The sequence below is a fragment of the Salmo salar genome, chromosome ssa05 (genome assembly GCF_905237065.1).
Source record: "Salmo salar chromosome ssa05, Ssal_v3.1, whole genome shotgun sequence".
NCBI classification, from domain to species: domain Eukaryota; kingdom Metazoa; phylum Chordata; class Actinopteri; order Salmoniformes; family Salmonidae; genus Salmo; species Salmo salar.
This window is the reverse complement of record NC_059446.1, coordinates 41276908-41302041: the sequence shown is the minus strand read 5'-3', so window position 1 is coordinate 41302041 and position 25134 is coordinate 41276908. Positions and strand designations below refer to the sequence as shown.

The 25134-nt window shown below is 46.8% G+C and overlaps 1 protein-coding gene across 1 annotated transcript; it reads right to left on the bottom strand.

Moving 5' to 3' along the window:
- Positions 1-1480: 1480 nt before the first annotated feature.
- Positions 1481-24726, bottom strand: LOC106604924 (lysine-specific demethylase 3B). The gene is given in 24 exon segments (XM_014200064.2): positions 1481-2358; positions 2594-2728; positions 2958-3134; positions 3448-3587; positions 7354-7473; positions 7715-7936; positions 8035-8206; positions 8462-8728; positions 9001-9272; positions 9421-9745; positions 9893-10020; positions 10345-10452; positions 10989-11141; positions 11236-11450; positions 11676-11883; positions 12173-12517; positions 12519-13530; positions 13653-14369; positions 14503-14568; positions 14695-14819; positions 15087-15192; positions 15300-15413; positions 16564-16740; positions 24147-24726. Coding segments are annotated over 24 exon segments (5598 nt in total). The 5' UTR covers positions 24360-24726; the 3' UTR covers positions 1481-2277.
- Positions 24727-25134: the final 408 nt, after the last annotated feature.

Here is a 25134-nt window from a genome sequence, read left to right as displayed (position 1 = left end):
ATAGATGGGCTATGTACAGGTGCAGTGATCTGTGAGCTGCTCTGACAGCTGGTGCTTAAAGCTAGTGAGGGAGATATGTGTTTCCAGTTTCAGAGATTTTAGTAGTTCGTTCCAGTCATTGGCAGCAGAGAACTGGAAGGAGAGACGGCCAAAGGAGGAATTGGCTTTGGGGGTGACCAGTGAGATATACCTGCTGGAGTGCGTGCTACAGGTGGGTGCTGCTATGGTGACAAGCGAGCTGAGATAAGGGGGAACTTTACCTAGCAGGGTCTTGTAGATGACCTGGAGCCAGTGGGTTTGGAGACGAGTATGAAGCAAGGGCCAGCCAATGAGAGCGTACAGGTCGCAGTGGTGGGTAGTATATGGGGCTTTGATGACAAAACGGATGGCACTGTGATAGACTACATCCAATTTATTGAGTAGGGTATTGGAGGCTATTTTGTAAATGACATTGCCGAAGTCGAGGATCGGTAGGATGGTCAGTTTTACGAGGGTATGTTTGGCAGCATGAGTGAAAGATGCTTTGTTGCGAAATAGGAAGCCAATTCTAGATTTAACTTTGGATTGGAGATGTTTGATGTGAGTCTGGAAGGAGAGTTTACAGTCTAACCAGACACCCAGGTATTTGTAGTTGTCCACATATTCTAAGTCACAACCGTCCAGAGTAGTGATGCTGGACGGGCGGGCAGGTGCAGGCAGCGATCGGTTGAAGAAAATGCATTTAGTTTTACTTGTATTTAAGAGCTGTTGGAGGCCACGGAAGGAGAGTTGTATGGCATTGAAGCTCGTCTGGAGGGTTGTTAACACAGTGTCCAAAGAAGGGCCAGAAGTATACAGAAAGGTGTCGTCTGCGTAGAGATGGATCAGACTCACCAGCAGCAAGAGCGACATCATTGATGTATACAGAGAAAAGAGTCTGCCCGAGAATTGAACCCTGTGGCACCCCCATAGAGACTGCCAGAGGCCCGGACAACAGGCCCTCCGATTTGACACACTGAACTCTATCAGAGAAGTAGTTGGTGAACCAGGCGAGGCATACAAGATTTGCCATTAAGTAGTGGCTGGTTCCCTGGGAATAGACTTCAGCGGAAGGATATAATAAGAGACTGCCTGCCTTATTGCTGTTATCACTTTCACATTTAGACTCATGCAGGTGAGTCAGGAGGCATAAGAACACTGGGTAGTGGCCTAGGGTGGTCTAGCGATCTAAGCCGCTGCCTCCGGATAACATATACTGCTGCAGCATGGGTAACAATCCATCCAAAACATATGTGGAGTGGAACTGCAAACATTTTTTTTCCTTTTTTAAATGAGCTAAATCCTGCTGATGTGTTATATGGACATATTGTTTACATAATCTTTAGCACCTGATACATACACGTTACAATGTGAAGACATGTAACAGTTGTTCAACAATTGAGTCCAATGATACACAACAATAAACAAACAGTTGTATAAATCACCTGAAATGACCAGTACATTTTATTTTTTTGTGAACTTTATTTTGAAAAATCAAAACAGACTGCTAAGATCATCAACATATATTGATACACTGTTAACGGCCAGTAGTTTCTGCTCAGTTGGAATCGCGATCCTTTTACAACGTTTTGAAGTCTGCAGTTCATCCATGCAAACCTTGGGACAACAAAGATGACCAAATAAAATGGAGACATTTCTCTAAGCCACTCTGTCAAGCATTCAAAAAGCCAATACTCTGAATTACCCTCCGGCGTATATAAAAGAAAACATGTTTAAGAAGTCCTTGCTTTTAATTAAAAATAAGACAACTAAAAATACAAAACTTTGGTCTAGTTCACTTCAATGCTTGTTACTTGCAGAAGTCTCAATTCCACCACTAAAGATTAAAACTTCAACAACCAAAAATATCTAAAAACAAGTGAAACCTCTCTTCTAAGGAAGAATAATAATATCAATGGTTGTCGCAAAAGGAAACATAGCCCGGTGCTCACATCTAGTCAGACGCTACACAGAAGCTGAACCGCCTCACGTCACATGTTCTCCTTCTCTTCCACACACACAAACAGGGCACACTGACCTTAAATACAGAGTTAATCAGAAGTGAATTGGAAAACAACTAAGACGTGTAGAGCATGTCGTGTAACAGCGATGATGTACTACTGCCTTCATCCAAGCGCTGACTATAGACCCCCCCCCCTCCCCACAAAATAAGAGAGTTGTGAGCACATCACTGTGCCTCTCTCTGCACACTGAGACCTCTACTCTATAACTGCAGCTTGTGTGTGTGTTTAGCGGGCACTAAGAGCGTGCTAGCTTGGGTTCGTGGGCCCTCAGTGTCCCCACAGCGTCCTTTACGGCATGGTAGATGATGTTCTTCACCTAGAGAACAGAGATCAAAATTTCCATCAAATCCCGTCAGAATTACAATTGTACCACAATGTTACTGATTGTTTAGCTGATTGATCAATCGATTCAATCCTTTTATTCGTTCTCTCAAATAATTGGCCTATACTATAGTGGAGTCATAGTTCTAAGTGCTCTACTTTTGACCAGAGTCAAAAGTAGCGCAGTACATAGTGAATAGGGTTCCATTTGGGAGGCGGCCGAAGTGTACCTGCAGCTTGTCCTCGTGGTTGGAGTGTGTGGTGGACAGGTGTCTGAACTCCTGGGTCAGTCTGAAACAGTGCTTCACATGCTCAGGAGACACAAAGTCCTCCGCCACCTTGATACAGCTGTACAGGTTATGCACCTTGGGGGCACATGAGAGAAGAGAAAGAGGTGAGTGTGCGATTTGTCTTTTTGAGAGTGCGAGTTAGCGAGAGAGAGAGTGTGTGAATGAAAAGAAAAGCAAGAGTATAGACATCATATAGCTAAAAAGGGATAACACAAGGGTACGCTATGCCCCTATGTAACCATTAAACAACACAAAAAGTCTCATTCTAAACCTCGACTGGTACGTCCAGTGTTGCCCCTAGTACCTGGTGGGGAGCCCCGGCGGGGATGAAGACAGCATCTCCCAGGAATTGTACGATGGCCCAGCCCTGCACGCCGTACTCCTCGTACAGCCTCCTGCGCAGCACCCCGTCCAGGTACCAGCTCTGGTCGTGGATAGGGTCGTGGTCCGGAGGGTTCTCCTGGCCCTGCTCCTCACCCACCTACCACAGTCAAAGGATAAGAAGATATGGTAAATCATAGTAACTTGGTATGGTATATCAGAGAGAATGTCTACGTCCAAAATGGCACCCTAATACCTATATAGTGCACTACTTCTCATCAGAGCCCTATGGGCCCAAACGTAGCACACCTATATAGGTAATAGGGTGCCATTTGAGACTGATTTTATCGTGGGAAAAAGTAGAACTAAAGACGTCCAGCCACCATTTTAGATTCTTTCCTGAAATAATGCATTGAAAGAAAATGAATGTGCATATTGACATTTCAAGGAATGTGGTGATGGTGAACTCTGACCTTGCGGAGCAGCTCCCGGATCTTCTCGGCGTCCTTGGCGGCATAGATGTGCCACAGCGCCCCGGGCTTCTCCTTGGCCTCGTACACCCTCCTCTTGGTCATTTCGTCTACGTCACCCTCCTCGATGGTGCTCATCACCTCTGCGGGACCACACACAGAGAGAGACAGGGATGAGCAAACTCCAGCACCGGTCAGTCACTGACAGAGTCCATGTTCAAAGGGAATTATGTAGGAAAGAAGAAGTGCAACACTAAACATCACAAAGCACAGAAGTACCGCACACCTTCACATCCTACAGTTGTAGATACAGGAGGGAAAACACTACACACTACAGTCCTAATCTATAGAAGTGCTCATTCACTATGTCAGCTTCACGAGGCTCCATCTCAAACGACACCCTTTACCTATTCCCCAATGTAGTACACCGTCTTCTGACCATAACCGTGTGGCCCCTAGTCAAAAGTAGTGCACTACAGGAGAAACAGGAGGAATAGGGTATCATTTGAGACACAAGCCAAGGTGAAGTGCTGATTCATCATCAGTCATCCACAATCAGAGGGGCGCTCGGCTGGCAGGGGGAAATGGACTCTCCCTGTTATGACATCATTGTTGGCCGGTGGCAGCTATGGGTTCAACAACAAGACAGAGGTTCCAAATGGCACCCTATTCCTTCTGCAATACACTACTTTGGTCAAAACGGGTACCATTTGGGACACAGAGTTTCTCATCATTTACTGATCAAGTAAACATTTAGGTGGCTAGTGAGGAACATGTATTATTCAAATTCCGGTCAATTGGATAAATTATCCCGAGATTGCCATAGATCAAGTTGCCTGCATGTGTGTGTGGAAGAGACTGTGTGTGTGTGTGTGTGTTCATTTGCTCTGACTTTGATCTCGGTTAGGCATAGAGTCCGGTACAGCTACATATGCTTGTCATGGTAATCTGTGTTTATTTTATAATCTCTCCCCCCGCATCTCTCCTCCAGGAAGAGATATCAGTCAGGGGGGAATGTGACTCCAAAGATGGGCAGCTAGCAAGTTGCTGCTCTTTTCTCTCCTCAAGAGTCAGTGAACCTGTACAGGGATACAGAAAGACAGTACCTACACCTTCATACATCTAGCCCTCCCCAACAGTCAAGGCCAGAACACCAGCTGTCCCAGATAACAGAAGACGTAATGCAAGGAAAGACTTACTAACATCTAACAGCATGAAAATAAAAACTAAGTTGTGTTAAAAGGTTTTAAAACAGAGTTTGGCTGACTGACTATCAGAGCATTACTGAAGGTCAGCTCTACACTGGAGGGAAGACCGCAGGGAGACCCCACTCAGACCACAAATAAACCACAAACAGACCGATGAGCCACCATAGTGTTCTGGCCCCAACCGCACAGGGAGAGGACATGAGGATGGGGGAGTGGGAGAGAGAGAGAGAGAGAGAAGGGAGAAGTTAGTCAAGAAAAAAAGGCATGCTAAGGAGGTGATGTTAAAAAAAATGCACAGACCTTTACATCCAGCGATATCCGTCTCTGTGAACGAGAAATTTTACCACAATCAACATGTGAGACCCATTAAAAGGGCCTTTCCAGGGTCCTGTCCATTGATGCATGGGGAGGGGGGCTGGGTTAGCCTCGTTGGGCTTGTTTCACCAGAGTAGGATAGAAAACAGCATTTCTTACCGTTTTTTTTAAATGGGTCTCTACTAAGGTAATATGCATTAATTAATATGCATTTATGATGTGTATGTCATTGATCCTCGTTTAGTCCTTCTAATTATTGATGATGCTAGTGTTGATATATCAATGTCCCAAGTTGGGATGAATAAGGTTATACTCTAGTCAGAGGCCTCTAGTAATATACAGCAGGGTGGGAAACCTAGGAAAGTCTATAGGAGTGACTGAAGACAGGCTTAAATTTAACATTTACACCATTATTCTGTCTCAATGCTGAGGAATGGCTTCCTGTCCTTAGTTTCCAGAAACTGGAAATGCTGAATGGGACAGTAGAGGGTATTCGATCTTTGTGTGAACCTACTGACTTTCCTATAGAAAACTTTGGAGCGCCTTTCAAATCCAATTATACATGAGTGGGTCATTTCGGAGCCCAATGTGGATTTAACAGTTAACATATTTTTGGAAGATTTTGCCCTAGCATTTTTTTATTTATATACTCTTTAGACCAGGGTTTCCCCAATTTCTGTCCTCGGGACCCAAAGAGGTGCACGTTTAGGTTTTTGCCCTAGCACTACACAGCCGATACAAATAATCAACTAATCATCAAGCGTTGATCATTTAAATCAGCTGTGTAGTGTTAGGGCAAAAACCTAAACGTGCACTCCTTGGGGTCGCGAGGTCAGAGTTTGGGAAATTCTGCTTTAGATGTAAGGTGTTTTAACCTGTCATAATAAACCTACTGAAAAACACAGTGCAGCATTCAATGGAATTGAAAACATGTCTGTTCAAGGACAAAGATCCAAGGACCATATTTTATTTACCTTACAAAAAAACCTCTAGGAATCTTTTATGAGTGTTGCTGGAGGAAAGTGGTAATGTCAGTGTGAGTAGCACATTACTGAAACATACCACTCAGTGCTAAAATGGACACTTGTAATTGCTACCATGCCAATACACACTTGTGCTAATTGCTAGCCATGCTAAAGGTTACATTGTTTAGTGCAGGGGTGTCAAACTCAATTACCGCACGGGCCCTATTGAAAGAAAGAAAACGAATTTGCGGGCCAGACCTACAAAAAAAAACTTGCATACAACTGAGACCCAAACTGGCAATTGTTTTATTTGTTTTTAAATATGCCCTTTTATAATGTCCACTTAAACTTACATAGGATACTGTATAACATTTTAACAAATAAAACTAAATAAATATTATTTGTCCAACCTTTGCTGCTATGCTTGCAGATATGCATAATATGCTGCGACCCTAACCAAAAAGTATTTTTTTTAAACTGCAAATAACAAAGTAAGTCGGTTCACTAGGTTGTTGTAACATTTACACTTAAAACACGTTTTAAATGTTTGGTGCTGCATGGATCACCAGTACGGTTGATAGTGGCATTGCTGTACGGTGCGCATGGAATGTATTGCAGTTAGGCTACTGCTCAAATGTTGCTGTAATAGGCCTACACGTTTCCCCTTTGTATGGTGTTTTGTTGCAAGTTTCTTGGTTATTCATTGTCAAGCTTTAAAAAACAAAGCCGGGCTACAACATTTTAGTAGCCTGGGACTTGTGGCATGTATGCGTCTGTGTACTTTCCATCCCCGACACGCTATAAATGAGACATGTAAAGCAGCGCAATTGACGTTGAACACACCGATGCGAGCGCGTCAGGCTGTGTAATTTCATAAAGTAGATGATTCAACTGTTTATTAATTTATAGGCCTAGTGTGCTTTAGTATAAATTTATATTAGCATGTAAATCCTTTACCTAATAATTTTGACAACAAATATGACATTTCCTGTAGTACAGTAATGACCCATTGGAACCGAAACTTGGCATCAACATTTAGCCTCCAACATTTTGAAACTTTCGGTCAGTGCCATTAAGGAAAACAGTTGGGCTGCTGCAAATGTAATATGATACAGCGCACTGGCTGGCTCGTTGGTGGTTGTGTGTGGCAATGCACTGCCATTGGACAATGGCAGTGCTTGCTGGGACTTGTAGTGCAGCGCGGAGAGAATGGAAACGGGCCAAAATGAATTAAAAACCCAAATCATTGCGCGTGCCGGATAGAAATGTGTCACGGGCCTTGTGTTTGACACGTGGTTGAGTGTGACGTACGTCAACGCTGGAATGAGTCAGCTGTGTGAGTCAGTGTTGCTGTGAGTGTGTGTGTGTGTGTGTATTAAGTTCCGCTTCACTGTGCGAGTGTGTGTGTTGGTCCTACTCACCCTTGACGTGTTCCCCCTCTCCCTCGGGAATGCCCACGTACACCATGACGTTGACAGCATCAGACACGTCCAGATGCAGGTTGGTAGTGCCAACACTCCGGTCTTCTGTCTCGATCAGACCTGAGAGTGGGAGGGACGGAGAGAGAGAGAGAGATGGAAGGTGTGAGAGAAGGGGGGGGGGTGGAAAAGGTGTAATAGAAGGAAGCGTGGAAAGTGTCAAGAGAGGGGGAAGAGGTGTAAAAAGAGAATATAAAAGGAGGAGATAGAAACAGAGATCAGAGACTGACATTGACATCCCTTTAAAGAGTAAATGGGCTCATTACTAATCTTGCACATTCTCCATCTCCGCCGTCTCTCTCACCGTAGGCATTGTACATCTTAGGCCCCAGGTCTGGCCTGACAAAGAAGTTAGGCAGGCGGGAGGCCAGGTTCAGACGGCCGTCTCGCTTAGTGTACTCTGGGAGGGGTAGGTTCTCCATCAGATCGTCAAACCGTGTGGGCATCATGTCTCGGAAGTCTTCTCCGGGAGGCCAGTCCTTCAGCTTCAGAACCATGGGCTGACCATCACTACCCTTCAGACGCTCTGGGGAGAGAGCGATAAGGCGAGATGAACGAATGAAAGAACAAATAAAATGGATGAATGAACAAACGAATGGCTGAATGAACGATCCCGTTACTTACTGGAGATGACCTGGAAGCCGTCCCAGAAGTCACGGACCTTAACGTCAGAAATGATGGCACAGTTCCGACAGTTGACCAGGTCAACGTCCTGGTCCCCAAACTCCTCACTGAAGGCCTCAGGTCGCCACAGACCCCCCTTCAGACGCTTATGGATACCAGACACCAGCACCGGCTGGAGAGAGGAGGGAAAGAGTTCAAAACAGAATCATCATCACCTCATCTCTCACAGTACAAATCTCCCTCTTCCAAACTTCATCCCAACTACTCTCTCAGTCCATTTCCATCTTCCACACCACCATATTACTACATATTACTCACAGCGCCTTAGTACTACTCTCGGTGAGCACATATTTTTAATTAAGAATCTGTATTTAAAAAAAATAAAACTATTTATCGCCTTTCTACCCCACAGAGAGGTCTCTCTCACCTGGCCCTGTTTCCAGCACTCTCTGAAGATCTTCCAGTTGTTGGTGTTGGAGGGATCCTGCAGGCAGAGCAGGCGTCCGTCACAGAGCCAGGAGTGGGAGGTGTGGGGGTCCAGCACGCTGAGGCCCATCACCCCGTCCCTGCGGCCCACCCCGCCCAGCTCGCTGCCCCCCTCGCCCGTACGACGGCCCTCCGCCTTCTTGGTCTCCACCACCGAGGCGATGATATGGTCCAGGAAGTTAGGCAGGCTGCCCTTCATCTTGTCCCCCTGAGAGACGGAGGAGGGGTTAGACCTGCAGTCTAGGGCTCCCATAGGGCTCTGGTCAAAAGCAGTGCACTATATAGGGAACAGGGTGCCGTTTGGGACACAACCTAGAACTGTGTAGAATCTAAGAATTCTGGAATGGTCCCCTGTAATGTCCCTATATATAGGCATTATGGAAGGATCCATATCTGGGCACTCTGTGACATTCTACATTTGAGCATTCTGAAATGATCTGAATTCTCCTAGATATCTGAGGAAAGCTGAAAGACACTCACGGCGGCTGAGGTGGAGAAGACTGAGGGGAAGGGTATTCCAGTGTCTCCGGGGGCCTGGGGGAGCCTCCCGGGGCCAGAGTTGAGCAGGTCTCGGAGGCTGGAGCCCTCTGGTTTGGGCTGGGTGTTGCTGGAGCCCAGCAGCAGGCTGTTGAACAGTTTAGGACTGGAGGAGGAAGAGGAGGAGGACGAAGGCTTGGACAGGGCGCTGAACGAGTCAAGGCCGAAGGGAGAACGCGTGTCCCGGCCCATCGCCGAGCGCAGCGACCCAGAGTCTAGAGGCGTGGATAGGAGACGATGGTTAGAGATGGTGTAATCTAAAACACATGTACGATACATTTAGAGACTATCATTGAGAATAATATGAGTTCGGATCGAGACAAGAAGATGAAGTGAAAGAGATGATATTCTCCTGGCCCTTACCTTTAGTGTCCTCCACCTTGGCTTTCTGAGTGGCCAGGTCTGCCAGCCAGTGCAGGGCGGTGGAGTTGCCCTCACCCGTGGAAGGGCGGGGGTCCTTGGGGGTGGCGGTCTGGGCAGAGTTAGGGGGGGCACTGGTACTGTTGGTGGAGTTAGTATCAACCCCTCCTCCTGCCGCCTCGGATGACATTGTGCTGGATGTAGGCTGTGTTTTGACCACTGTTGTCTCCCCCCCCTCGGGTTTAGGAGTGGTTGAACCCGCTGGCCCCCCACCACCTGTGATTGGTCCACTACCACTGCTCCCCATGCTGGAGGACACTGCAGACTGCTGGGACAGAAATAAGGAACATCTTACTGCATTCTAATGAAGCCCTTGACAGGCAATATGTAAAACAAGTGAAAACCATGCGTGGATGGTAAAAATGTAAAATATTGATCTTGGTTTGACATTTTAAAAAAGGGGGTGGTGCAGTACCTGTGAGATGCCGTTGGGGGCGCTATGGCGCACTAGGGGCCTGTGGTGCCGGCTGGTGCAGGGGCAGTTTGCCTTGATGCCCCATTTGCCCCGGGCTGAGTGCACCATATCCCCTATGTTATAGAGAGCTGAGGGAAGAGAAAGAAATGTCAATATGGGACAACTCTTATGGAGATACACAACATAATAATTAGACGTTATAGTTAGGGCTGGGAGTTTGTCCGGACCATGTGACATGAGCAGGAAAGACTCCAGGCCCCAGTTCTAGGCCCAGTCCTATATGAGGATTTGATTGGTGTAAGGAATGTGGTGAAACTTCTACTTAGCCTATTAGAGGGCAAGGTGGAGCTGTTAACATATTGCTTACAACTGTCAAATCCTCTCTAATATCCACAAGTGCTTAGGGGTCCATTTGGGCCCTAGGCTTCTATAGGTATCCTGCTCCATGTTACCTGTTCCAGGTATGATCTGTGTGGGCATGAGGCTCTGGGGCTCGTGTCTCTGGCCTTTGACACACTTCAACCAGGAGAACACCTCGTCATCAGGCCCCTCGTCCACCTCTGAGAGACAAAAACAGAAAGGGTCATTTATAAAAGCGGCTCTGCACTGCAGCTGACCCATTGCTTCCAGCCACTCTGGGTATACAGGGGGGTTGTGTTGTTAAGAAATACAAAATTGTCAATTCCCTGTAGGTTAATGGACAATAAAGTACATCTTATACGGATTCCTTCTTAACAATTAGCAGCAGCTAAATCTTTACTACTTCAAAACAAACATCACTGAAAGACCACTACAGGCAAACACTGCTGGTGAAATGGACAGGGCCCCCTCAGCGTTACCCCAGCCCATCCCTTTCTGTTGAGTCTAAGGTGTCAAAATTCCGGTAACTTCCCCAACGTTCCCCAGTATTTCAGAAATCCTAGTTGGAATATTCTCAGATTTCCTGCTTATTCCCTTGGAATTCCAGGAACCTTCCAACCAGGATATCTGGAAAACCGGAGAATTTCGGGGAAGTGACCGGAATTTTGCCACCCTAGTTGAGTCTCACACATTCTGTATGTTCTCTAGATTCTATATGGAATTCTATGACTCTCACCCTCCAGAGGGCGGTTCCTCCGTTGCCGGTAGCAGTCCAGACACACCCCGAAGCCACACTTCCTGCAGACCCAGTGGATGTTGAAGAGAGTGGTCTCACACACATCACACATCTCCCTGACGCCGCGCACCGCCCGCTTCCACGCCACTTTCTCTGTGGGACACAGACAGATTGGGCCCTGGTCAAAAGTATTGCACTGTTAAGAGAATAGGGTGCCATTTTGGACGCAGAACCCAAGAGCACTCACGGTGAGGCTCGACCATCATCATGGCCTCCTTCTCAGACATGACGAGCTGACAGAACTGGTCTCCCACGTTGGCCAGGATGTACTTGGAGGTGTCCAGGTCCAGGCCCTCCTGTACGGACGGCGAGGGTAGCCACAGCCCCATGGCCATGGCGTCGCTCTGCTGAGGGCTCAGGAAGCCCTCCACACGCAGGATGCCCTTACGCGTGAACGCCAGCCTGGTTAGGAGTCAAAGGTCAGAGGAGTGCAGGACGTATGTTTTAGATGAGAGTAGAACACGTTGGATTGTAATTGAGGTTGATGAAATGACCGATATTCGTTGTCACATTCCTTGTAAGAGGATACACACCACAGCCATTCCTCACACACACACACAGTGCTTGGACACGCACACACAGGAAAACACACAGTCTTTGGTACACAGACACGCACACAGACGGTACCTGCGAAAGTGGAAGAAGCGGCAGGCCACATTGGGGTCGTCGTCGTCAGGCTCCTGCTCCCGGTACTTCCTGTAGCGCTCCATGCGACACTCGCGACATTTGTGGAGGTGGGGCGCCACGTTGATACAGGAGCCGTCCTGCAGGAACGACTCTCCCGACTGCTTCAGACGACGCACCTTAGTCACGTCCTTCAGCACTGACTGGCCCACTGGAGAAAAAAGGAAAGAGCGAAGGGTTATAATTAGAATATGAAGCGATACAAAACCACGCAATGACAACCTATTTATCAAAGAGTGTAGGAAAGGGTAACGGAATCATTAGGGAAGAGTTGGTCAGAAACTTTTCTTCACCATCAATCTTGTTAACGTTTCATGACCCTGACCACAATCTAACTTGCCTCAACATTGACGAATGACATGTTACAAATGATTGAGGAACACATTGACGTACTGTAGGAATACTTTATCTGAGCCCTATCCGGAGGCTCCAGGTCTTACCTTTGAAGGGCTTGTTGCGTGGCCGGCTCTTGGCCACCCCTGGGCCTTTACCCTTCTGCAGCAGCATGGCTCCCTCCTTGATGGGCCCCGGGAGGCCCCCAGGGGCCTGCCCTCTCTCCAGCCCCTCCTCAGTCTCACTCAGGTCTGACAGGTCGCTGTTATCGCTGGAGTCAGAGTCCCGTTTAGATACCTGGCCTCGCTCCTCCAGGGCAAACTTCTGGGCCTGGCCCTGGTCAAATGGCATGGGCGCATCCTCACCACTCCCCCCAGGGACAGCGCTCCCAAACATGGGGTAACCCGAGGTGGAGCTGGGCCGGTCATCCAGAGACCCACCTTCACCTGAGGAGCCCTGTTCCCCTGTGGAGGCGCCCTCCCTGGGCTTGGAGGGGGACATCAGACTGGGGCCTCTGTATGAAGGCAGGTCCTGGGGCTGGGGAGGAAGAACTGGAGGCAGCGGCGCCTGAGAGGGAGGCGAAGGGGGAAGACAGGATGCCCTTGGGCGGCTCGGCCATTGTAAATAGGTTGGGGTTGCTCTCCGAGGCGGAGGCAGGGCCCAGGGTCTCAGGCTCCAGAGGGGATGGTTTGCCGCTAAAGGGGCTGTGGGAGAGCTTCTCCCCATAGGCCAGGAAGGGGTTGGAAGGCTCCTTTGAGCCCTGGAGGAACAGGTTCTGGTGGCTGTCTGTCTTGGTGCTGAAGCCACCCACCGCGCCACCGTTAGTGCCACTCCTGTTAGCACCACCCAGAGATCCAGAGGCCGGAGCCAGGGGGGTGCCGATCGCAGCCATTCCCAGAACGGAGCTCCTCATCCCCCCAGAGCTGCCGCTGAAGGAAGACGAGAGTTTGTCTCCTCCGAAAGGCTTGTTGAGCACTCCGTTGCCTGCCGGCTGGGTCTCAGGCACTTTCGACTGCTCTTTGAGATGAGCTGTAGCTGAGCCAAACAGGCCAGTTGAAGCGGGGGCCAGAACAGTCTTTTTGAGTCCCTCTGTGGAGGCGGAGGGCATGAACAGGCTAGGAGGCTCCTTACTCAAGCTCTCTGACACTGCTGTGAAGTAGTTGGTGTCTTTAGCCTGGCTCTGACCCAGGCCTGAAGTCAGGTTCTCATTAGAACCACCAGGGTTCTGGCCAGTCTTCTGACTCATACACTGGAAGAATAAGTTCTGGTCTTGCTGCTGCGGTTGGGCTTCGTTGTTCTTGGCGCCTCTGAAGGAAAAGCCAAAGGGTCCGGGGGTGTCCTGGGAGACTGACGCTGTGTTGGAGGAACCGTTGGTCTGGGAGCTTACCTCTCCGAACACAGAAGCACCAGCAGGCTTGGACTGGGGCAGCCGGAATCCAGCCGCAGCCAGGATGGGCTTAGAGCCCTAAAGAAGCAAGATAAGGAAATAGCATATTAGTGAGACCAATTATAGTTAGTAACTACTAAGTAATTACAGTGTTACAACACAGGTTAAGAGCAAAGTCACGTTAAGTTTTACTAATTCACCTCTGTCTGGTTGGGTGGTCCTGTCCAGGCGGTGGGTTTGGGGCTGAAGCACAGGGGGGCAGAGAGGGCCACGCTGGGGGCACTGCCCTGCGATGGGGACGAGATGGTTACTGGGCCGGGGGACACCAGGGCAGCCGTCTTGGGGTAGTTAGACTGGGATGGCTCCTCGCTCTCTGGGTTCGGGACTGCTGGGGAAGGCTTGGCGGCCGGAGCTCCAGGGACAAGGCTGGGCATCTGGCCCAGAGAGGGGAAGGAAGTGTTGGAGAATGGGGAGGGAGCTGGTTTGAGGGGGGGTGGGGTGGGGGTGACTGTAGTGGTGGAGTCGGCAGACCCCTGTCTGTCCTGTGTGGAGAGGGAGCGTCCGTTTTCCTTGGGGTACCGCGGCAGAGCTTTTGATTGGTCCATTTGGGAGGAAATGCTGTTCGGGGTGGCGTGACCTTGTGTGACTTCAGAGGAACTGCTGTTATTGTTGGTAGTGCTGTTCACTCTGCCTCCTCCACCCACTCCGTCTTCTCCTCCGGTTGCTACCTCCGCACCCCACGTCACCATCCCCTTGGTGGAGCCGCTCCCGTTCTGTCCCTCCGCTGCTCCCTCTCCCGCCCCCTTAAAACGCTTCAGAGTCACATCCTCCTCGTCTTCCGACGATGTCCTCCGTCTACGGCCGCTCTCGCCCTTCACGCCGTCGCTCTCCTTCCTCCGCCGAGCATCCTTCCCGTTCTGACCGAGGAGAGAATGGAGAAATGTAAAAAGGATGAGGAAAATGCAAACTCAAACAAGTCGACCAACAACCGCATAAGTATTTTGGAAACAAAAGAAAGAAGGGAGGAACTGTATACTTTATCCAACTTACCTCAAAGTGATCTTCAGCTAGTATTATGTGCATTACCCGAGGATCCACCACCTGGGTCTCCTCTCCCTAGAACACAATAATAAACACTTAGCTAACAGCTGTCAACACCTCCGCCGTATTACGTAACATCCAAAAGGTACTACGAAAGCACATCCAGGCAGTGGTTGTGTGTGTGTGTGTGTGTGTGTGTACCTGGTCCATGGTGATCTCCATGATGTGCGAGTTGGGGTCGTGCCGAGAGACCAGGCCCAGGGCCCAGTGCTCGTCAAACTCACACTGGTAAACCTGAACCCTCCTGCCCTGGATTGTGTAGGAGCCTGGAGAGACAACACAACCAACAGGACAAGGCTCAAAGACCCGTAGAGTAGCGCGCCAGAAGGATATTATGGAGGGAGTGAAAAGTGAGAAGAGATGAGGGTAAGAGAAGAGGTTTGAGAAGTAGATGCTAGAAAAGGCCACTATTGACAAGTGCAGTGTAGGAAAACATGGGTGAGCAATAAAAAGGCAGGAGGAAAGTCAAAGCGCGCCGTACACACTACAATAGGTTTCCGTTCATTCCAGAGATATGTCTAAGAAAGACTCACCCTTCCTGAGGATCTCCTGCAGCTCAAAGTCACTGTGCCAACTGGACACAGCAGCCTGCAGAGATGGCTGCTCCAGCAGGAGGGCGTGCCCCACGTCTTTCTCTACCTACAGAGCAAGACAAAATACACAGACACAGAGATATAACACACACACACACACACACACACACACTTCAAATGAAAGTTGACACACACAACCTTGAGTAAACCCACCTCAAATCTCTGGAGTGAATTCCCGTCAGGGAGGAAGTCGAGGGTTCTGCTCCCGAAGAACTCCACAGGGACCAGGGAACCCAAACCCACACGGTCCACTAGAGACCGGAACGCCTAGTGAACGAAGAGGAACATCGTTAGGAAAAGAACCCTTAAGAGTTATTTTCTAACCATCTAACTCTGAACGATATGGAGAAATAGGTAGTACACTCTTTTAAGGTTAGTTCAGAGGGTGCATGTATGAACTCTCCTCTCACACTCCCTGGCTAGCATTCCGATCCTTTTTTCCCCCACCTTTATTTAACTAGACAAGTCAGATAAGAACAAATTCTTATTTTCATTGACGGCCTAGGAACAGTGGGTTAACTGTTCAGGGGCAGAATGACAGATTTGTACCCTGTCAGCTCGGGGATTCGATCTTGCAACCTTTCGTTTACTAATCCAACGCTCTAACCACTAGGCTACCTGCCGCCTCTGTTAATTGGTGGAGTGGCTGGAGAATGATCTCTAATCTTATCCTCTGGCAAAGCATGAGGGAGTCCGTTGAGCTGTTTTTCTACTGAGAGCAGCAGCAGGTTGCTGCGCGTGGGCATCTTATGTAATGGTAACAGGTCCTCCAGACATCCCTTGCTGGGACAATTGCATTTCCACAAGCTGGCCTGGCCTCACTTCAGGGAGTGTGAGAGCAGAGTACATACATCATACATGCACCCTCTGAACTAACCTTAAAAGAGAGTGTAGTCCCTATTTCTCCATGCCAGACAGGCATATAATAGTAGCTTAGAGCCCCCCAAGAAAACATTCCCAAATTACAAATACTAAAATCAATCGTTATAATATTATGTTGTTCTAAAAGTTAGGTTTGAGGTTCTCCAAATCAACTCTTACTTCAGGAAACAATCCCACTTCGGAACCAATGTATATTAGTTAATATACAGCACCAACTACATAAATATCTGTTATGGTCCATTATCTGCTACCAGGACTTCAACCCCATTTTACAGCCCATGACCTAATAGTCTCCCCCAATAGATGTGTTTTGTAGGTGACCCCCCCCCATCATGCTGTTGGCAACTGGTCCAGATCAGTTGCTTAGCTGTGGTTCCATGTATTTTAACTATCCCAGAGCTTTGATGAATCAGGGGAGGTAGTTCAGGGCTACAACAGAATTGTGAAACTTCTGCAGGGTCACAGAGTAGAGGATTGAGTGTTACAGTCAAAACATTATTTGGTAAACCCTAAGCCAGAGGAGGTGGCTCCTCACCAGGGCAGGCCAGGCTGTCCCAGGGGTTCCTCCAGCTGCAGGGTGGTTCTGGTTGGGGTCGCTGCTGCGGTTAGCCCAGACGATGGAGGACTCGACCAGTACAGCTCTCACCTCCTCCCCGTACACCTGTACCCAGGACCGCCTGCGCCACGCACAGTCCTCAAACTCCACAAACACCTACAGGACGGGGGAAAGGAATGGAGGGGAAAGATGATGGGAGAGTGGTGCCATTTCTGTAAGACTAGCTATATTAACTTAGGCTCAGTGCCATGTGAAGAGTATATTTTCAAAAGAACAGAGGTAAGACAAAACCCTGACAACATTGGGCTGATGGGAGAAGAGCAGCCACCGACAGGCTACAGACGGAGTCAGCAGGACAGGCCTTGGTAGCATCATACACAGTCAGCAGAGCCCGGGCAGCACTAGTGACTCAAACACAGCATGTCTACACCTCAAAGTCTGGGCAAGGCACCATCTCTCGGGAAGAGCAGTCAATTATTAGAAATAGGCAAGACAATTCAAAACCGGTCTCACTTTCTCATTTACCCCTCATTGTCAATAAGTAGCCTAGTGCGACATTATTGATGAGAGGATTACAGTGAGTACGGTTAAATGCACACAATGCGATTGTGAATAGTCAGACTAATATAATAGTTTGATTTAAACATTCAGATGCTTTGCAAGAACAATTCTCTAATAATCCTGTTTACATGGACACATCTGAAATCAAAGTTTATTGGTTGCGTATAGCAGCGCAGCGAAATGCTTATGTTACTAGCTCCTAACAATGCAGTCAAGTCAAACAATCAAAATGTAAAGAAAAATATTTTAAAAAACAAAAACAGCAAGTAATCAAGAATGAACAGCCCAAATAGCACTTTAGCAGTAACAAAATGCAATCTATATATAGTGCATTTGGAAAGTATTTAGACCCCGACTTTGTCCGCATTCTGTTACGTTACAGCCTTATTCTAAAATTGATTGAATTGTCCCCCCCCCATCTACACACAATACCCCATAATGACAAAGCAAAAACAGGGGTTTAGACATTTTTGCTAATTTCTACAGTACCACTCAAAAGTTGACAGCAAGACATTCAAGGAGTTTATGTTTACTAATTTTCTACAGTGTAGAATAGTGAAGACATCAAAACTATGAAATAACACATATGGAATCATGCAGTAACCAACAAAAAAAGCTTAACAAATCAAAATACATCTTAGATTCTTCAAAAGTAGCCACCCTTTGCCTTGATGACAGCTTTGCACACAACTGGCATTCTCTCAACTAGCTTCATGAGGAATGCTTTTCCAACAGTCTTGAAGGAGTTCCCACATATGCTGAGCACTTGTTGGCTGCTTGTCCTTCACTCTGCAGTCCACCTCATCCCAAACCATCTTGGGTTGAGGTCAGGTGATTGTGGAGGCCAGGTCATCTGATAAAGCAATCCATCACTCTCCTTCTTGGTCAAATAGGCCTTACACACCCTGGTGGTGGGTTTAGGGTCATTGTTCTGTTTAAAAACAAATGATAGTTCCACAAATCCAAACCAGACTGGATGTTGTATCGCTGCAGAATGCTGTGGTAGCCATGTGCCTTGAATTCTAAATAAATCCCTAATAATGTCACCAGTAAAGCACCATCACACCTCCATGCTTCACGGTGGAAACCACACATGCGGAGATCATCCGTTCTCCTACTCTGCATCTCACAAAGACACGGCGGTTGGAACCAAAAATCTCAAATTTGGACAAAGACCAAAGGACAGATTTACACAGGTCTAACGTCCATTGCTCGTGTTTCTTGGTCCAAGCAAGTCTCTTCTTATTGCTGCCCTTTAGTAGTGGTTTCTTTACAGCAATTCGACCATAAAGGCCTGATTCACGCAGTCTCCTCTGAACAGTTGATGTTGAGATGTGTCTGTTACTTGAACTCTGTGAAGCATTTATTTGGGCTACAATATGAGGTACAGTTAACGAATGTACTTATCCTCTGCAGAAGAGGTAACTCTGGGTCTTCCTTTCCTGTGGCGGTCCTCATGAGAGCCAGTTTCATCATAGCCCTTGATGGTTTTTGCGACTGCACTTGAAGAAACTTTGAAAGTTCTTGATATTTTCCAGATTGACTTACCTTCATGTCGTAAAGTAATGATGGACTGTCATTTCTCTTTGCTTATTTTTAGCTGTTCTTGCCATAATATGGACTTGGTCTTTTACCAGATAGGGCTATATTCTGTATACCACCCCTACCTTGTCACAACACAACTGAATGGATCAAACGCATTAAGGAAAGAAATTCCACAAATTAACAAGGCACACATGTTAATTGAGATGCATTTCAGGTGACTACCTCAAAGCTGGTTGAGAGAACGCCAAGAGTGTGCAAAGCTGTCATCAAGGCAAAGGGTGGCTACTTTGAAGAATCTCAAATACATTGATTTGTTTAACACTTTTTTGGTTACTACTTGATTCCATGCGTGTTATTTCATAGTTAATGTCTTCACTAGTATTCTACAAATGTAGAAAATAGTCAAAATAAAAACCCTGGAATGAGTAGGTGTCCAAACTTGTGACTGGTACTGTATCTCTGCAGATGCTCTCAAGCTCTGTCAGGTTGGATGGGGAGCGTCGCTGCACAGCTAGTTTCAGGTCTCTCCGGAGATGTTCGATCGGGTTCCCGTCCGGGCTCTGGCTGGGCCACTCAAGGACATTCAGAGACTTGTCCCGAAGCCAAGAAAACGCAGGAGTGGCTATGTGCTTAGGGTCGTTGTCCTGTTGGAAGGTGAACCTTCGCCCCAGTCGGAGGTCCTGAGCGCTCTGGAGCAGATTTTCATCAAGGATCTCTCTGTACTTTGCTCCGTTCACCTTACCCTCTATCCTGACTAGTCTCCCAGTCCCTGCCACTGAAAAACATCACAGCATGATGCTGCCACAACCATGCTTCACTATAGGGACGGTGCCAGGTATCCTCTAGACGTGACGCTTAGAATTCAGGCCAGAGAGTTCAATCTAGGTTTTATCAGATCAGAGAATCTTGTCCTTTAGGTCCTTGTGCCTTTTACTGAGGAGTGGCTTCCATATGGCCACTCTACCATAAAGTCCTGATTGGTGGAGTGCTGCAGAGATGGTTGTCCTTCTGGAAGGTTCTCCCATCTCCACAGAGGAACTCTGTCAGAGTGCCCATCGGGTTCTTGGTCACCTCCCTGACCAAGGCCCTTCTCACCCGATTGCTCAGTCTGTCCGGGCAGCCAGCTCTAGAAAGAGTCTTAGTGGCTCCAAACTTCTTCCATTTAAGAATGATGGAGGCCACCGTGTTCTTGGGAACATTCAATGCGGCAGAATTTATTGGTACCCTTCCCCAGATCTGTGCCACGACACAATCCTGTCGTCTCGGAGCTCTACGGACAATTCCTTCAACCCCATGGCTTGGTTTTTGCTCTGACATGCACTGTCAACTGTGGGACCTTATATAGACAGGTGTGTGCCTTTCCAAATCATGTCCAATCAATTGAATTTACCACAGGTCGACTCCAAAAAAGTTGTAGAAACATCTCAAGGATGATCAATGGAAACAGGATGCACCTGAGCTCAATTTCGAGTCTCATAGCAAAGGGTCTGAATAGTTAGGCAAATAAGGTATTTCTGTTTTTACTTTATTTCTAAAAACCCGTTTTCACTTTGTCATTATGGGGTATTGTGTGTAGATTGATGAGCAAATCATTTTATTAAATAAAATGTTATAATAAGTTTGTAAAGTAACAAAATGTGAAAGACAAGGGGTCTGAATACTTTCCGAATGAACTGTATATGTAGACCGGGGGAATTTACACAAGACAAACTAAAAATGGTATGTACACCAGTAGATATATTAGTGAGCTAGATCACGAATCCAGTATAAATAAATAACCGGTGTGTATAAACAGTAACTAAAATACAAATGTACAGTAACAGAAATATTACAATAGACTGTCAGGGATACATTATTTAAAATACACCGTGTGAAACCAGTTCAATGTCTCTATAACATGGGACAGCAGCATTGGCTGTGTGTGTGTTCATGAGGTGTGTGTGTTGTGTGAGTGAGTGAGTGTGCGTTGCCTGGTTGACAGCTAGTGATGGCTGTTCAACTGTCTGATGGCCTGGTAATAGAAGCTGTTTAGTCTCTCGGTCTTGGCTTTGATGCACCCGTACCGTCTCCGTCTGTTGGACGGCAGCCGAGGGCTCGGGTGACTGAGGTCCTTGATGATCTTCTTGGCCTTAGTCACCAGGTGCAGTCAATGTCATGGAGGGCTGGCAGCGTGACCCCGCTGATGTGTTGGGCTGTCTACAACACCCTCTGGAGAGCCATGTGGTTGAGGGCGGAGCAGTTGCCGTACCTGGCGGTGATGCAGCCCAGCAGAATGCTCTCAATGGTGCTGTTGAACTTTGCGAGGGTCTTAAGGCGTCAGCATACTTTGGTTCGGCTGGCGCCTAGCTGAACTTGGCTAGGCGAACCCGAACGAGTGTGCTCGCATACTCCCTCAAAAGACCTTCAATTGAGAAACTAGAAAAAAAGCAGCAATAGTACTTTGTCCAACTTGAGACGATGTAGCCAGAATACACTTCTTCAAAAATCAGAATTAATCTAAGACAACGCAAGAAATCTGCCATTAATTTTGATGTTTTTCCAGAGGAGACCTTAGTCGCGCAATTTTACATCTAACTAAGATGTTTGGTGCAGTATTTCTCATGTAAAAAAAATATGCATGAAAATGAGTCGTCTCTCATTGAATGAGAAAACACCTAATTGAAAAATCCCTACTGTCGACCAATCCCAGACGAAAGGGGCGTAGCCCCATAATACTACCCACCACTGTATGCTCTCGTTGGCTGGCCCTCGCTTCATATTCGTTGCCAAACCCACTGGCTCCAGGTCATCTACAAGTATTTGCTAGGTAAAGCCCCACCTCATCTCAGCTCACTGGTCACCATAGCAGCACCCACCCTCCAGCATGTATATTTCACTGGTCACCCCCAAAGCCAATTCCTACTATGGCTGCCTTTCCTTCCAGTTCTCTGCCGCCAATGACTGGAACGAATTGCAATTTTTTTTTTTTTTTTTTTTTTAAATCACTGACGCTGGAGACTCATATCTCCTTCACTAACTTTAAGCATCAGCTGTCAGAGCAGCTCACAGATCATTGCACCTGTACATAGCCCATCCAACTACCTCATATTGCAAATGTATTTTTTTTGCTCCTTTGCGCCCCAGTATCTCTACTTGCACATTCATCTTCTGCACATCTACCATTCCAGTGTTTAATTGCTATACTGTAATTACTTTGCCACTACGGCCTATTTATTGCCTTACCTCCTTAATCTTACCTTATTTGCACACACTGTATACAGATTTTTTCTGTTATTGACTATACGTTTGTTTATTCCATGTGTAACTGTGTTGTTGTTGTTTGTGTCGCACTGCTTTGCTTTATCTTGGCCAGGTCGCAGTTGTAAATGAGAACTTGTTCTCAACTGCCATACCTGGTTAAATAAAGGTTAAATAAAAAATAAATAAAAAGATGTCGGCTTCCGACTTCAGCTTGCCTCGAGAGAAAAATGAGCAACAGCCCCCCCCACCAAAAAAAACTTGCCTAAGACCAAAAACGTTGGCATAATATATCCATGAACTGTTCCGGATGGGAAGCATGGCAAATTCTTTCAGCCATTTAAGGTTGTAGAAACTCTGTTGCACCTTCTTCACCACAATGTCGGTGTGGCAAGACCATTTCAGGTCCTGAGGGATGTGGAACTTGAAGCTTTTGACCCTATCCACTGCAGCCATGGTCGATGAGGATGGGGGCACGCTCCCTCTTCGGTCTCCTGTAGTCCACAATAAGCTCTTTCGTTTTGTTGATATCGAGGGAGAGGTTATCAGGCTACTTGATCTGACTTTGATAAATGCAGAAAATTGCCATCCAAATAAACGTTCTACCACAGACCATGTTATTTTTGTGAAGTCTATTTGATTGAGTTCAAAAACATAGAAATAGTTTTGACATACAAACTAAGATAAATACTTTGAGTTTATCCAAACTCACATCACTCACGCAAAAGAAGGAAGCTTGCGCTGCTTGTGCTAGCACGTGCAGAGAAAATACTCCACGGTAACTTGGATTAAGGCATTTAAATGCCCCATTTATTCTAAAGATTGGTGTTCTGTGCAGGTGGTTTAATCGGCGTATGCTTACTTCGATTATGACCTTAGTACACCGATTAAGATAAGCAGAGTAAGGTGTTAATATGACTAATGCCATACTCGGCCTACAGCCATAATCAGTTTAATATCAAATTATTAGCGTGCATGTAAACATACTCAGCGTAACAATGGATTGCATTTACATGGGCACATGCTCTACTCTAGGTCTCAAGGCAGGGGCAAGATATTTGTCAGCAGAAGTCCATTTTAAATGTGAAACTTGCTGACTCACTCAGCATACAAGCCCAACTTGGACAGCTTTGTGAATTTGAACTGTGTGGTTCTGTGAGAGGTGAAACAAGTGCTGTGATTTGAAGAATGCCCTCCTACCAAGACCAGATAACCTGCCCAGAAGACATTGCATATAGACATTATGATGATCAGCACATAGTCCATGCAAAAACATACAGACATATTTACATACAGTAACATATCTCCTCCCAATAGAAACAAGAACAGGAGAGCACTGAGCGGTGTCTGTAGTTACTATCTGCAGTAGTTAAAAAAGCCTACTTCCCAAAAATGGTCCTGGAGACTTCCTTGAAAGCTGAATCATTTGAATAAACTACTCCAACCAACACCTGTGCCTTTCTAAAAATCTGGATTTGGCAACTGCATTTGGTATAAAAAAATTTTTTTTTAAAGACACCTGACATTATTTAACCTCTGTAATTCTAGTTCTGGATGTTGGCATGCCTTGTAATCAATCATAGGCTGCATCATCAAGTCAGACAGCCTTTTCAGATGTATTTATATTCTCAACTGCAGAATCTTCTACCTACATCCTCCACATTGATCAATGAAATGATAGGAACACATATGGGGTCACGCAATTACGAAAAATGACTTAAGAATTAAAAATTTGTACTTGGTATCATGACGTTGAAGATAATACACGCAACAACTTACACCTAACTATGTAGGCCTAACGTTAGCTGTATCACCATCAATATCTACATTCGGTCATTTGAGGCAAGCAAATCTAATACACCGACGTTCACATTTTAATGAGGCTATGCCTATTGCACATGAATTTCATTCTGGAGACTACGCTAAAGTTGGCTAGCAAGCTAACTAAGTTAAAATCTGTCGAAGGCCCAAAATCCCCGGGCTAAATTATGGGGACAGTGGCTATCTGGCAAGCGCAACACAGCGGCACGATTGGCTAGCTTTCGCTATTCATAATGTGTTAGTTGGATAATATAATTTAAGCATAAACAACAGACCATTAATTATTTGTATGCCTTCTCTTTTCAGTTTCGTTAAATACGTAACTAGCTAGTTAAATCATGCGTTTAGCTTGTTAGCTAGCTAACGTTAGTTGTTTTTATTCACATGAAAACACTGACCGTCAGCCCCGCAGCTGCTGTTGTTGTTGTCGCCTCTCCTCCGCTCACCTCTACCCCTGGGCTGGCCAACCCTATGACGCTGACCGCCCGGACGGTCCCCCGGAGCCAGTCACGAGTCCAGGCGGCCTGTTCCGCTTCGGATCCAGCTGCGGACCGGCCATCGTTGAGGAGCAGTAGAAGTCGCTTCCCAATCAGTTCAAGAGAGTCTCCCATATTTAGCTAGCCACTGTGAATTGCAGGAGCAACTTCCTTCGCCTATATTTCTGTTGGGAACTCCGATGCACTTAGCTAACGTTAGCTAGCTAGCCAGCCAGTTAGCCAGGTTAAATCGGCCTAAAATAAGTGACAGATTTAAACCTCAACTACCGCAACTTTGCTGCATGCACCGGAGTCCCCTCTTCCGTAGGATGCACGGGAAAATACGGCGGACCAAGTCACGCCACAAATAGAGAAGTACCGAGATGTTAATGTCCGCAAAGCCGCTATCCCGCTCTATCCGCCATTGAGGCTTGCAATTGCAAAAATCAAACACACTCCTCCTCGTACTAGCTACAAGGCTCCACTGCGGAGATAGCTAGCGAGCGTGTGAATTGCAACAGCGACTTATGCTGGTTTACCGGTGTACTACACAGAACCCGTTCAATCTGGAATGCCAAATACCAGTGTCTGGATATCTGAAAAAAAATACAGTTGGCCTAAATGGAAACCATTTTTTGGGGGGGGTTGCGCAAAACTACTTTTTCTCGGACACCACAGATATGCTGTATACTCAGCACAAAGCAGATACACACATCATTTAGTAGCAGTATTCTTCCCCAATTCTTCCCCATATGCTCTCCTTCGCCCACAAACGGTATCTAACAATTTTGTTCACAGTCTACCGCATGCATTTTAGTGTTGGATTTTAATCATACCGGTTGGAGATTATATGACTTTGAAACTCTGTATTAATTCACTGAGCTGAATGGACCTCCAAGTCTGCTGACGT